This window comes from Notamacropus eugenii, chromosome 1 (genome assembly GCF_028372415.1).
Source record: "Notamacropus eugenii isolate mMacEug1 chromosome 1, mMacEug1.pri_v2, whole genome shotgun sequence".
Taxonomy (NCBI): Eukaryota; Metazoa; Chordata; class Mammalia; order Diprotodontia; family Macropodidae; genus Notamacropus; species Notamacropus eugenii.
The window spans coordinates 546,201,302-546,215,331 of NC_092872.1; the positions used below are offsets into that span (position 1 = coordinate 546,201,302).

The window sequence follows — 14,030 nt, forward strand, 5'->3', positions numbered from 1 at the left end:
AAACCACTGTACTATCTCTTCCAAGAAAATCCCAAAAGGGTTGGACGTGCTGAAAATGCCTGACCTAAAACAGATAGGAAAAGTGAGATAGATTAAATGACTTGCCCAAGACTAGATATAAACTAGTAAGCCTATGAGGCAAAATTCAGATTTAGGTCATCTTTTCTCCAAATGTAGGGCTGTATCTACCATGCTGCCTAGTAAACCTGTAGATAGAATGAACTCCATTTTACTATTGTTCACTTATTCCACACAAATTTTCCTTGTTTTAGACTTCCATCTCCATATGTTGCTCACACACATATTAAGGTGTTAAAATCATCATGTTTATCATCATTTCATAATTCCACTACATACCAGTATCCACTTTTCTGAGAAGAAAGGAAAGAACATTTCACCATGTCTCTAGTCTGGTCTCTGGACTTAGGAGAAAGAGGAATCAGACCACTCCTTCACCTGTCAGCGCTTTTCCTCACTGGAAATTCCTAAGGCCTTGAAAGGACTTCATTCTAAAGCTGGATATTGACAACCTATCTGTACATATTCCTTGATGATTAACTCATTCTTCACCTCATTCTTTACCATAACCATACTGTTATCATTCAAACTCTGTTCTTGGCACTACATTATCCAACCACTTATCCCACTCCTCACAATCCCATCTTTGTAATTGTCCACTCTAAAGTTACTCATCCCTTCTACTGTGATCTCTGGAATACTGTTCCATAGGTAACAAACTAGCTTTTATCTTTAAGATTTTTCATTTCCTATTCTTTCCATCTTCCAGATCTCAATGAAACCTGTCTTCTTCCTAACTGGACACAATTCCTGGCCTAATTTTAAACCAAAAGTTTTATTTTCATTCTTTCCCTCACTTCACTGATCCAGGTGGACTATTACTCCTTGATCCTTGTTATCATTTTGAGGCACTTCCCCTACTTCCCTAACTCAGTAATCTTTCCTCCTCTGAGATTCACTGAACACATATCCACCACTAATCAAAATTCTGGTAACCATTGGCAAATGATTTCCAAAATGCTTCCCTTCTTTCTAGAATGAGTTCAGTGCCTGATTTTTAGTCTTTCTCTCATACTAAGGGATATTGACATACATTTTTATACTCTTTCAACCATGCTAATCTAGCTTTTCCTCAACATTCATATCACATGATGTACTTCTCCCCACTTTAGCCACACAAAAAAGATGATCATGTATTTGATCTTGGCAATGTTACTATCACAAGAAAGTCAATATTTCTTGATATAATAATAATAATTATGAGTTAGCATTTATATAACACTTTAAAATCACAAAGGCCGTATATACATATGTGTACATATGTGTATGTTTACAGATATAGATACAAATATATTTTCCCATTTGCTCCTCTTGTCAACCCTGTGAGGTAAGTGCTATTGTAATTATCATGTTACAGGAAATTGAGACTAAGAGAGTTAAATGACTTATCTGGGGCTCCAAAACTGAGTGTCTGTTGCAAGATTTGAACTCACATCTTCCAGAAAACAAGTCTATCAACTGCACCAAGTAGTTACTTAATATTAATGTATTAAGCCTTTAAATCTTACCTATCTTTTCTTCTCTCTTAAAATATGTGGTACAAATTCCAGTACTGATGGTATTTCTTTCCTTCTCCAACACAAATTTCATGATAGAGTAGTCCATTCGTTCACAAAATTCCCATCATTTCTACTTGATTCACCATTTTCTCATCATTAGTCAAAATCAGACTCAGCAAAGTCAATCAATTGTCAATTCCTTATTGACTCCTATTTAAAGAACACAAATTTTCATTTTTTCAAAGCACAAATTTCTCAGCTGCTCCATTTTGGGAGACATCCCTATCCAACATCCAGGTATTGTAAGTTACCTATCACTCTAACATCATATTACCATGCCCAAATTTTTTATCTAAATTATTCCTTCTGTCTAGATTATTTGAATTATATTCCTCAAAAATGTCAACTCTGCTTTTCCCTCCAATAATCCTCACCTAGATGTTCTATAACATATTCCCTCGCCCAAGTTCCCAATATATTGCATATCTGCATAGAGATATATCTTCTTTATATGAAATGCCTTTTCTTTGTTTCTTTTAACTCTCCTGTACATTGTGAAGACTGTATATACTTCCAGAAACACTCTTCTCAAAAATTCTTAATGTCCACTAATATCAATTGAACCAACAAGGTCAAATTTTCTTCATGATTTGAGATCTACTTTTCCTTGTTTATTATTCATTTTTTCAGCTTAGTATATATAGAATTCTTAGGGAATTTTTAAATGTTGGATTCCTTATTTGATTATTTTCTTCTGAGAAGTACTCTTTTCTTCTATTTTTGTAATTAGAATAAGCATCCAGATGAGTAGATCAACACGAATACTTTCCTCCTGTTACCAGGTTTTTTTTAATTTAAAGTCTACTATTTAGCACCAAATGTTAAGTGATTCTTCTCTTCCTTACAATTTTATCAATTCTCAAATTCAGTACAGATTGGAATTTATGTTTCCTTCCTCAGACTCTTTCTTTCTTTCTTTGAAGCGGTGCTTTTTTCTAAGAAATAAAAACATTTCCTTTGTCTATAAATATATACCTCATTACGTACTTAAAGTTTACCACGTGTATGCTGAAAAGCATAAGGTATGATTCACAGTCTTCTGAATCAGATGTTCACTGCTTTCAGCAAACACTTCATTATCACTAAAAATTGAAAGTAGAGATACATTTCCCTAGCATTTCCACCTTCTCTTTCAGAATAGAGTCCAACCTATGAATTGTGCATAGGCAATGGCTGTTTTATATTGGTAGGAACATAAAAATATCACACTTTGAGAAAGTCACTGCAAAATAAAGCTATCTCATTTCTTTAAACTTTGGTGGGTTTAAGTTTCTTAGACAAATATTGTAACTAAATGTTGTGGAAAATCATCTGTTTACCATACAGATAGAGTGATGTGTGGGATTATTGAAGGAGAGATGGCCTCCTGAATGATACTTAATTTATCTTGGTAAGCCTTGCAATTTTTCTGTCAATTGAATGACGCCATCTTCTCAACTACTTTTCATTTGCAATTAATATAACTGTTTCTGGATTTTATGCAAACAGAATCAAAGAGAAGCTAACCCATAAGGAGAAAGAACTTTTTAAAATTACAGACAGATATCTCCTTGAATTTTTCTTATACAATTTCTATACCTTAATTATACACACAGAAGTAGATTTATTCAGCCACTCATTTCCTTGATAGCTACTCAGCCTTGAAGTTTGTGCATGACCTGTTGGTAGAAGATTTTTAATAATTCCAATGACTTCTTTGATTTACAGAGAGTTAGAAATGTTTTTCCTTTCAACACTGCTTCTATCCATAGGGCAGCTGGCCAACATGTCAAGAAATGTGTGGATCTGTGAACTTATCCAACAAAAATTAGTGGACTCTTCTACCTCACCCCTGCAACCCAGCCTTCTTCACTTGATCTAGCTACATTTTACAGAACATTAGAAAAGGGGTCTTTGCAAAATGGACATCCTTTCCATTGACATTATATACTTATATGTATATGTGTGTGTGTATGTATGTATGTATATATACACAAAGAAACAGTGTTTAATAATATTGCAATGCATAAATGAAATATTTTCATTTGCTGAGCAACTGATAGACTGCTGCTCTCTCCTTAGCCCTATAAATTGTCTCCCCACAAACCCCCAGACATAGGATCAATTTGGAGAAAGGAACTCTAGAATACGTATATTTTGAATGTGTTTCACCTCCTTTTTGGGGAGGAGAATAATGCCCACTCAGTGCTCAACACTGTACAGTAGTATTTCTGTTCTGCAAACCCTTTCAACAACAACAAAATGTATTGTGAATCACTGGGGTATTTTAATATGCTACTCAAAATATTCATTAAGTGTTTACAATAACTACAATAACTTTTGCCCACAATCTACAAATTAAAATTTATATGATATAAGTATATTCATAAATTATAAAAAATTATTCTGAATGTAATTTGAAAATATTAAATTAAAAATTATAAAACTACACTTATAAAATAATTACAAATATATTATACGAAATATTTTATAAAAATTAAAAGTAACCTAGTAATCATGCTATTATATGTAAAACTTCACATTGAATTTATTTTATAAATTTTATTTAATAGAAAAAAACATCATTAGTTTAAAAAATAGCAACTTGAAAGTTGTTTAACCCTTGTGGCAATTTGGAAAAAATTGGATGACAATTAGATGAAATGATAAGAAATGTTGCATTTAGTCAAAGGGGTCAAATTGTTCCACAAAAAACCCCAAAATTATTATGAACATAATCACAGCAGTTTTGAATCACTGCAGAAATAAACCCATAAAGTTTCAAACATACACGTGTTTGTTGTCACAGGAAATAAATATATTAAGAACAAAACTGGCCAATTATTATCAGCTTAAAGAGCCATAAGTCAATGTTTAGTGTGCACTCCTTGGGCAGTTGTCACAAATACCAAAGGTGTTAGCAAACCATTAAATACAAACAACTCCTCTGGAAGAAGAGGTGGAAAGTGGAGCTTATAGATTTATACTCTAAGGGAACTTGGGGTTCCAGTACATACACTGTGCAACAAACTCATTCCTGGCTATCTTGTCATTATTAGGGATATTCACTCTTTTCAAATGACAGGTAATGTACCATGAAGTTGGATGAACAGACTTATCAGAAAGCACCAGCAAAAAGGATATTGCTATCACTGGTCCTGGAAGTCTTCTCTTTCTGACCCTTAACTTAAATGCCTCACACTCTCACAACTATCATTCTTTCTGGTTCATTCACAAACAAGTTCCTACTGCTTGAGTTTTAGAGGAAAAGAAAAACAAAATAAAAGGAACACAACACAAAAACATAAATTCATATCATTATAGGACAAAAACTAATGGAATCCTAATTGCATCTATTCAGTTTTATTTTCCTTACTACTCCTCTTCAAAATTCATCCTGATATCCCTGCCAACTTGAACTTTATAATTAAAAATATGTAATCAATTATGTAAATCTACTTAATCTTTATGAATCAATCATCTTTAGGGGGAAAAAACAAAACTTACAAATGCAAGCAAGAATTTAAAAATTCTAGAAAAAGTAAAATTATGAAGACAATTTAAAAGAATAATTCCATCGCATTACTCCCAACAGTTTAGTAGTTTTTATATGGATTTATATACCATAATAGTTCTGTTGAGTGGTTTTTATGTATGTACATATTTTAAAGTAATTTCTAACTCTTTACTTGGATAATTTGGTTCCCATCTTTGTCAATTGTTAGAGAAGAAATACTTTTATCAGAAAGTAAGCTCAATAATTGTTGCCACAAGTCCAGTTGGCCAACAGGGAGACTCTCACCTTATTGACTTACCACCTACTGACTGTTAATGGCCTGTAACATGATACATTTACAGTACTTAAAGATTTTTTGGGTCTATGTAGTTACCTCTCTGTTTTCATCTAGGAAAAAAACAGTCTATGCAATGGAACTCTGGAATACCACATTGGAGAACAGTTTCTTCCTCATTGGAATTCTCCAGGGCAATAAGTACCCTGGATTGGTTTGTGCCACCATCACATTCCTTTACCTTGTGGCTGTAACCAGCAATGGCCTCCTGCTCTTTTTGATTGCTATGGACAAGAGGCTCCATGTGCCTATGTACTTCTTACTCAGCCAGCTCTCACTAATGGATCTGCTCTTTACAAATGTCATTTCTCCCAAGACATTTGTGGATTACATGCATGGACAGAGCACCATCTCTTTTTCAGGTTGTGGATTTCAGATGTTTCTGATAATGACAATTGGAGGTGCTGAAGATATCCTGTTGGCCTTCATGTCATATGACCGCTATGTAGCCATTCAATACCCTTTGAACTATATGGTAATTATGAGATCAAAAGTTTACTGGTCTATGGTGGCCACATCCTGGCTCTTGGCTTCCTTGAATTCCCTTGTGCTCACTGTATACACAATGCATTTCCCTTTCTGTAGAACCAGGGAGATAAGCCACATTGTCTGTGAGATCCTCCCTTTGTTGAAGCTGGCATGTGCTGACACCACAAAGTATCAGTTCATTGTATACACAATGGGTGTGACATTCCTCCTTATCCCTCTCTCTGCTATTCTTGCCTCTTATACACTAGTTTTGACTTCTGTGTTCCACATGCCCTCAAAAGAGGGGAGACAGAAAGCTCTCCTTACCTGCTCATCCCATCTCACAGTTGTTGGTCTCTACTATGGATCTGCTGTGTTCATGTATGTCTTGCCCAGTGCTTACCATAGCCCTGTGCAGGACAATATCTTCTCTGTGTTCTATACCATTGTTACTCCAGCCCTGAACCCTCTAATCTATAGCCTGAGGAACAAGGATGTACTGGGAGCCCTGAAGAAGTTGTTAGGGAAAGTTCACACAGCACCAAAATTGTAGAACCCTAGACACATCTTTCCTTATCTTCCAGCTGAGAGCTAGTAGCTAGCAAATTCTCTCTAGGCTCATTTCTACCTGTCAGGAACATCTCATGGAGCACCATAATAAATTTTTCCCTTTCATTCTTCAGTACTACTGTGTTCTATACATTAGGTCCTTCAGGATATGAGAGGCATTTACAGAAAGGGCAACATAAGAGAAATTCTAGAGAGGTACAAAATACTTAACTTCTCTAATTCCTGGAAATATTTGTGCCAAGGTGACAAAACTTACACTTTATGATGCACTCTAGAATATTTTTTAAAGGAATTATAATCAAAATTAGAGACTTATAGCTTGAAGAATACACTTTTCCAGTTTGGAAAACTAAAATAAAGTTTATCCCTTTCCAGTCTTTTGACACTTCTCACAGTCTTCAAAATTTTCGAAAACCACAAATAACAGCACAGCAATCACCTATGTGAACAGCATCCCCTGTATAATAATTTCTCCTCAAAATTTATTCAGCTTCTATTGAAGATGTTAGGGAAAGATAAATCCACTATTTTTAGGGGAAATTCACTTTTGGTCATCTGTGTTAGTAAACTTTTACTTTTTGCAAATAAAGTTGTGAGTCACCCACTGACCAACAGAGAGCAGTGCATTGGGCAAAAGAGAAAGTTACATGCTAGAAATGGAAAACTATTTAGAAGACAAAGTTTAGAAAGTACTATAAGAAGGCATGCATGACTAGATAAAATATAAATGGGAAGTCATAGTCACACCAGAGAATACCCTAAAGACATTGCTGCATTGATGTCTATATAATATCAAGAAATTAAAAAAACAGGTAAACTTCCTGTTCAAGATTTTCAGAAGGATATAAAATTAATACTACCAGATGGGTAGGTATGCATGGTGTAATCATTGAAAATATAAATTCATCAAAGTATAAAAATAGAGCTAGGCCTTGATAAGTGTTTGAGTGACATTCAGGAGTTGGGGTTAAGAGAAAATTTAGCTGCGTGGGACCATTATGAGGATTAGAGGGAAGTACTATTCATATTCAGTAAATAAAAAGTCCTATATTTCTTGGAGAAGGTCGTATTTGCCAGTGCTAAACATTGCAAAAATGCTTCACATAGGTGTTAATTGGAGCTATGTTGGTCCATAAAGTAATTTCAAAGAATACAAGTCTCTTTTTTTATTCCTGACTTTGGAATGCTACTTTAATGGAGAGCCTGGATCAAGTTCCCTTGTTAGGTCAAATATGTAGCATTTTCCCTCTCCTTCCAAGGTTAGTAAAATGTCCTGCAAGATCTGAAATCAAGAACATCTGAGGCCTGGAGAGTAGAATGGAAAGCTCCTGCCAAAATCCCAATTAAAGGCAGCCAAATCTTCATTTCCCGTCCAGTTGCTTTCTTGTGGATTATCTATTATGTTCTGATTTAGTCTGATTTGAACCAGTTTTGCTTGGTATAAATTAGTCTAAAGGTTTTTACTAGTTTGGAATGCTTTTAACCTGGATTGGAACAGCTTTGACCAGTTTGAACTGGTTTTCAACATTTTTAAAAATTGAACTTAAGAAATTTTGATCAATTTGATTTTTAAAGATTGAAACAAATTGTTCTTTTTGAGATAGAGAACAGAACACCATAAGAGAATGAGGAATTCAAAATGTGACTAGAAGATAGGGGTAAGAATGGAAGCAGGAAGTTAACAGCCACTAGTTCTTTCTTCTCTGAGTTACAGTAAAATTCATTTCCATGTCCAGTCTTCAGTTAATCAGTGTGGCTGAATTTTTCCTTGATAGCTATTAAATACAATTCACAATTTTTAGTGTTGGAGAGGAACCAGAGACGCTAAAAAATTACATGCCTTACTAAGGGTCCCTTAGTCAATATCTTTTAGGAAGGGTCCAGAACCCGGATTTTTCTGACTCTAAAACTAAAACTCTCCTAACTGTTTCAGGCTTATTCTCCTATTAAGTTTTTTGTATATTAAGAAACAATAACAAATATATATGCAAAGAGAGAAGTTAAAGAAGATTGCAGGCAAAGTATATTAGTGATCAATCTGTAAAGCAGACAAAGAGTGCAAGTTTAAGATGAAGAAAGTGAAAATATATTTTGAAATAAACATCATTCAGTTCCATGATCCATATCTGGAGAAGAGCCCAGAGTAAAATGTTTAAGAAGAGCCCTGAGGACACCAAAGTTGCTCCCTTGTCTAGCAGGTAAGGGAATCAATGGAATCACATCCAGAAATGTCCCCTCTGGAATTCATTAAAATCCCTGACCCTGTAACAGTAGGTCCATGATGTTGTCATATCAAGTAATCAAAGAATGCCCTCTGAACTGAGCTGAGGCACAGATCCAATATGAAGAGAAGGCATCTGATAGGACGGTAGAGCTACTCTCTCAAGACTATGGCCATTACTATTTTCATTCTTCAAAGAAGACAATAAAACCTGAATATGGGAAGATCTTTCTTTAGCACTATTTTTCCATTTCTCCTACTGCTCTTTCCACTCTGTGTCACCTTTCTCTCAAAATTTGGCAAATTCTGAGTTTCTCAAGCTATACATTTGTGTGCTATCCGTTGTTGGCCAAGAGGAGTTGGTACAGGGAAAATTAGGTAAAATAAGCAACTCCTTAATAAATATCTTCTTCATTTTCCTCATACTTGGGAGAAATGAAAAGCAGTGGTCCCATATTATTTTAGTATTGTTTCTGGGCTGTGACCATATCTGTCCAATTAAATCATCAGAGAAGCCAAACATTACTAAAAACAAATGTGCCCTTAACCATCTCATCACAGGAACCCAATCACACGTTTACCATTAGTAGAAAATATAAGTTTTCCCCTACAAGTTTCCACTTGATCATTTCAGACTTTCAGCTGACCATAGAAGAACCAGTGGAGTGGAAGACTGAACCACTTTTTCCATGAGAAGTAAGTGAGTAACTGTGTGTTCTGTCTCAAAGAGTCACAGAGAATCTGAATCTGCATTTGCTTTAGGGAGAGGAAGTGGGGAGGATAGAAAGAAAATAGGATTTAAAATTATCTGTCCCGTTTTAAGGAAAGAATGGTAGCCAAGGGTTCTCATAATGAAGAAGCCCCTGATTGACTCCGATGTACATACCTTTTCTCTTTAGCCTCAAATTTTCCTCCTGAGACATAACCCTAGTGATGAGAAGAAACGTGAGAACCAGTGTGAGGATGGATTAATTCACAATCACCCAGACAGTTACATTCAAATGTGATGTTAGAACCGATATTGCTTTAGACTGCCTTAGTTCTTCATGTCTACAACAGTGATTCCTGCTGTAATCAACCCCTTAGACTATACTTTACCATAGTCCAACAAAACCACTCACACCACATCTGTCCTGGATATCCAAACTGGAATATTTAATAATTTTTTTTTGGAAAGCAGTTTCTGCTACTCAGAACCCACACAGACATGCATAGCCACAGAAATACTCTTCTCTCTACTACCTCCCACGATAGCTGCTGGTGCTAAGTAATGGTCAAAATAATCTCCAAGGAATTGTCTTCTTATATATTGCAATTTATATTAAATATTTAAGACCTTGTAGTTATAATTTCTCCTAAGAGAAGTCTGTTGTCCTTGTGCAATAAGAAAGTCAAATTTTGGCCAGTACAGTATCCAAAATAAAATAAGCACAGAAGGAAAAAGATGGGAAAAAGAGTTAAAGGAAGGGGTTTTTAGTTTTAATTTCCTCATATCTTGCTAATCATTACCACAAAGTGAATGGTATCCCAGTATGTCTCTGGATTCTGTCTTTAGATTAGTGGTTTTCTATCTCAGGCAGAGCAAACATAAAAGGGTCTCTGATGGCTTCAGAACTCCCCCAAATGGCCTCTGGCATATACTGTAGTACTATATCTATAAATTATACACCAATAGAATATACCTCAGCACCTTAAAAGACATTTTCCCAATCTCCTCCTGTTCAAAACCACCATAACTCTCCCACTCCAAAGAGGAGATCAGGGACAAGTTCTAAGACATTTTTTTTTCCAGAAATACCTTCATTTTTCCACTTTCATCTCCTCCTATTATCATTCCCATGGTGGAAGGGTAGGAGAAGGCAAAAACTATAAATGCGATTTTCATATATAAATTCCTTTTCCCCTTAGAACTGAATATATTCTCAAATAATGTTTGGATAGGTATGTGAGGTCTCTTAGAAAAACTTCACTCCTTAATCATTAGGATCATAGATTTGGAGCTCAACTAATTAAAACCCCTCATTTTGATGGTGAAGAAACTCAGGACCATAGAAGTTAAACAATTTGCTCTAGCTCTGACAGAAGTAGGGTTCCCTCTTCCCATGAAACTTACTAGCTCTAGGGTATTCAAATTAGGCAATATCAATCCACTTGGCAGCAAATAATAGGTTAGAAACCATATATAGCGATGATACTCAAATATGAGGGCAAACTGAAAGTTGCAACTGAATAACAATAGAACACAGATGTGTGTGTGTGTGTGTGTGTGTGTGTGTGTGTGTTTGTCCTTCATTGTTGAAGAAGACCATTCCATCAGAGAAATAATGACATGACTTGCACTTGACTTTGTTTTGAGTGAGGGAGGGCTGTGCAGGTCACCAGCCTCACCTTTCCTTCAGAACCATCTGAATCCAGTGACCAGATATTCATCAGGATGACTGGAGATGACCCAGGATGAGGCAATTGGTGTTAAGTGACTTGCCCAAGGTCACCTGACTAGTGAGTGTCAAGTGTCTGAGGTGAGATTTGAACTCAGGTCCTCCTGACTCCTGCACTGGTAGCTGCCCCCCAACTTTTAGCTCATGGATATGAATGGACTATTAAGTGACCTCAAGGGCAGCTCTAAGTAGCTGTACCAATTTTCTTCTACTATAACAATATAACCTCTGGACAGACTGGGGTCAAGAAAGCATTCTATTCTATTTTTAAAACACAGATATTAACTAGATAAACAGCTGCTACTATTTTTATGGCTTTTTTAATGCTTTCAAAGTACTTTATGTATTTTAGCTCATCCTCACAACCACCATGTGAGAAACGTCATATTATTATCCTCACTCTACAGATGAGGAAGCAGCTAGGTTGCATGCTGGATAACGAGCCAGGCCAGGAGTCAGAGAGATCTGAGTTCGTCTGACTGCAGACACTTACAATCTGTTTGAGTCACCTGGGAGGTCTCAACCATGTTGGTCTCAGTTTCCTCATCTGTAAAATGCATTGGAGAAGGAAATTGCAAAGCACTCCACCATCTCTACCAAGAAAACCCAAAAAAGGGTTACAAAGATTTGAATATTCCGGAAAATAGTTGACCAATAGATAAGGAAACTGAGACAGAGAGAGTTCAAATGACTTTAGGACTACATAGAAACTTGTAATTCTGTGAGGTAGAATTCAGATTCAGATTTCTTTCTTTCATGTCCAGGGTTATATCCACTATGCTATCTAGTATTCTACATGTAGATAAAATGAACTGTGTTTCACTCTCTTTCATTTCCTTATTTCGCAATAATTTTCCTTGTTTTAGATTTCCATCCCAATATTTTGTTCATACATATATTAAAACATTAAATTCATTATCACTTTTACCATCATTTTATAATTCCATTGTATACCAGTCTCCATCCTTCTGAGAAAAAAAGAAACTACCTTCAACATTTCTCCAGTCTGGTCTCTGGCCTTGGGGGGAAGAAAAATAACATCATTCCTCCATCTCCCAGTGCTTGTCCCCGCCTGAATTGCCTAAGGTCGTGAGAGGACTCCACCTTAAAGCCGAACTCTTATGAACATTGACAACCCATCTGCACTCATTCCTTGATGATTAACACCTTCTCCATGCCATTCTGAACAACAACCACCCCTGTTATCATCCAAATCCAGTTCTGGGCATTCCATTGTCCAATTTCTTATTCTCACTCCCCACAATCCAGTTTTACCAATTCTCCACTCTAAGTTACCCATCTCTTCTACTGTGTCCTTTAGGATAGTGCTTTACAGGTCACAAATTAGCTTTTATCTTTAACATTTTCCTTTTATACTCTTTCCATCTTCCGGCTCTCAAGGAGACCCATTTCCTTCCTAATAACACACAATCCCTGGTCTAACTTTTCAGCACAAGCTTTATTTTACTTCCTTCCATCACCTCACTGATGCAGGTAGACTAGTACTCCTTGTTCCTTATTATCACTTTGAGACACTTCCCCTACTTGCCTGACTCAGTAGTCTTTTCTCCTCTGAGGTTCACTGAACACATATCCACCACTAATCAAAATTCTGGTAACCATTGGCAAATGATTTCCAAAGTGCTTCTCTTCTTTCCAGAATGAATTCAGTGCCTATATTTTAGTCTTTCTCTCATACCAATGGATGTCAACATATGTTTTGATGCTCTCTCCACCACCCTAATCTCCGTGTTTCTCAACATATTCATTTCATATGATGTAATCTCTTCCTCACTTTATCCACATAAATAAGATGATCATGTACTTGATCATGGCAATGTTACCCTCCCACTAATGCCAATAGTCCTTGATATAATCATCATCATAATAATAAGTTAACACTTATATAACACTTTAAGATTCACAAAGTATCATATATATGTATATATATTGTGTGTGTATATGTATGTTCATAGATACACACATATTATCCTATTTGACCTTGATTATTACTACCATAAAGCAGATGGGGAAACTAACGTTAAGACAGCTAAATAACTTATCTGGGGCTCAAAAACTGTAAATGCCTGTTGCAAGATTTAAACTAAAATCTTCCAGACAACAAGTTTATCAACTGTACCAACTAGCACCTTGATATTAATATATTGAGGCAATGAATCTTACCTATCCTTTCTTCTCTCCTAAAATATGTCCTACAAATCACTGTTTTCATGGTATTTTTTTCTTCTTGATCACAAATTTGATGAGAGTAGTCATGATAGAGTCATGACAGAGTAGACTCATCCCACAATTCCCATCATTCTACTTTAGTAGTCATTTTTTCTCATTTAAAGAATAAAATTTTTCATTTATTCAAAGCACAAATTTCTTGACTGCCCCATTTTGGCAGATATCACCATTCAATATCCAGGTATTATAAGTTCCCTATCTCTCTAACATGATATCACCATGCCATGTTTGTGAGCTGATTCTCAATTTTTTAATCTAAACTATTCCTTCTATCTGATTCATTTGAATTATATTCCTACAACAATGTCAGTTCCGATTTTCCCTCCAATAATTCTCATTTGAATGTTCTATAGTATATTCCCTCCCCCAAGCTTCTAAGATATTACATATTTGCATTTGAATATATCTTCTTAATATGCAATTCCTTTTCCCCATCTCTTTTTACTCTTCTGTATATAGTGAAAATGGTGTACACTTCTGGAAGCATGTTTTTGTCATAAATTCTTAATCTTTACTAATCTCAATTAAACCAACAAGCTCAAATTTTCTTCATGATTTGTAATCTATTTTGCCATGCTTATTATTCATCCTTTGTGCATAGTGTATATAAACTTTT

General features: G+C 35.5%; 1 protein-coding gene across 1 annotated transcript; it reads left to right on the forward strand.

Moving 5' to 3' along the window:
• Nucleotides 1-5,543: 5,543 nt before the first annotated feature.
• On the forward strand, nucleotides 5,544-6,557 carry LOC140527459 (olfactory receptor 2AG1-like). The gene has a single exon (XM_072644404.1). The coding sequence runs from the start codon at nucleotides 5,544-5,546 to the stop codon at nucleotides 6,486-6,488; it is 945 nt and encodes a 314-aa protein (XP_072500505.1). The 3' UTR covers nucleotides 6,489-6,557.
• Nucleotides 6,558-14,030: the final 7,473 nt, after the last annotated feature.

What these genes read in the sequence shown, in the direction of transcription:
- LOC140527459 (XM_072644404.1), top strand. Translation starts at nt 5,544, where the DNA reads ATGGAACTCTGGAATACCACATTGGAGAACAGTTTCTTCCTCATTGGA.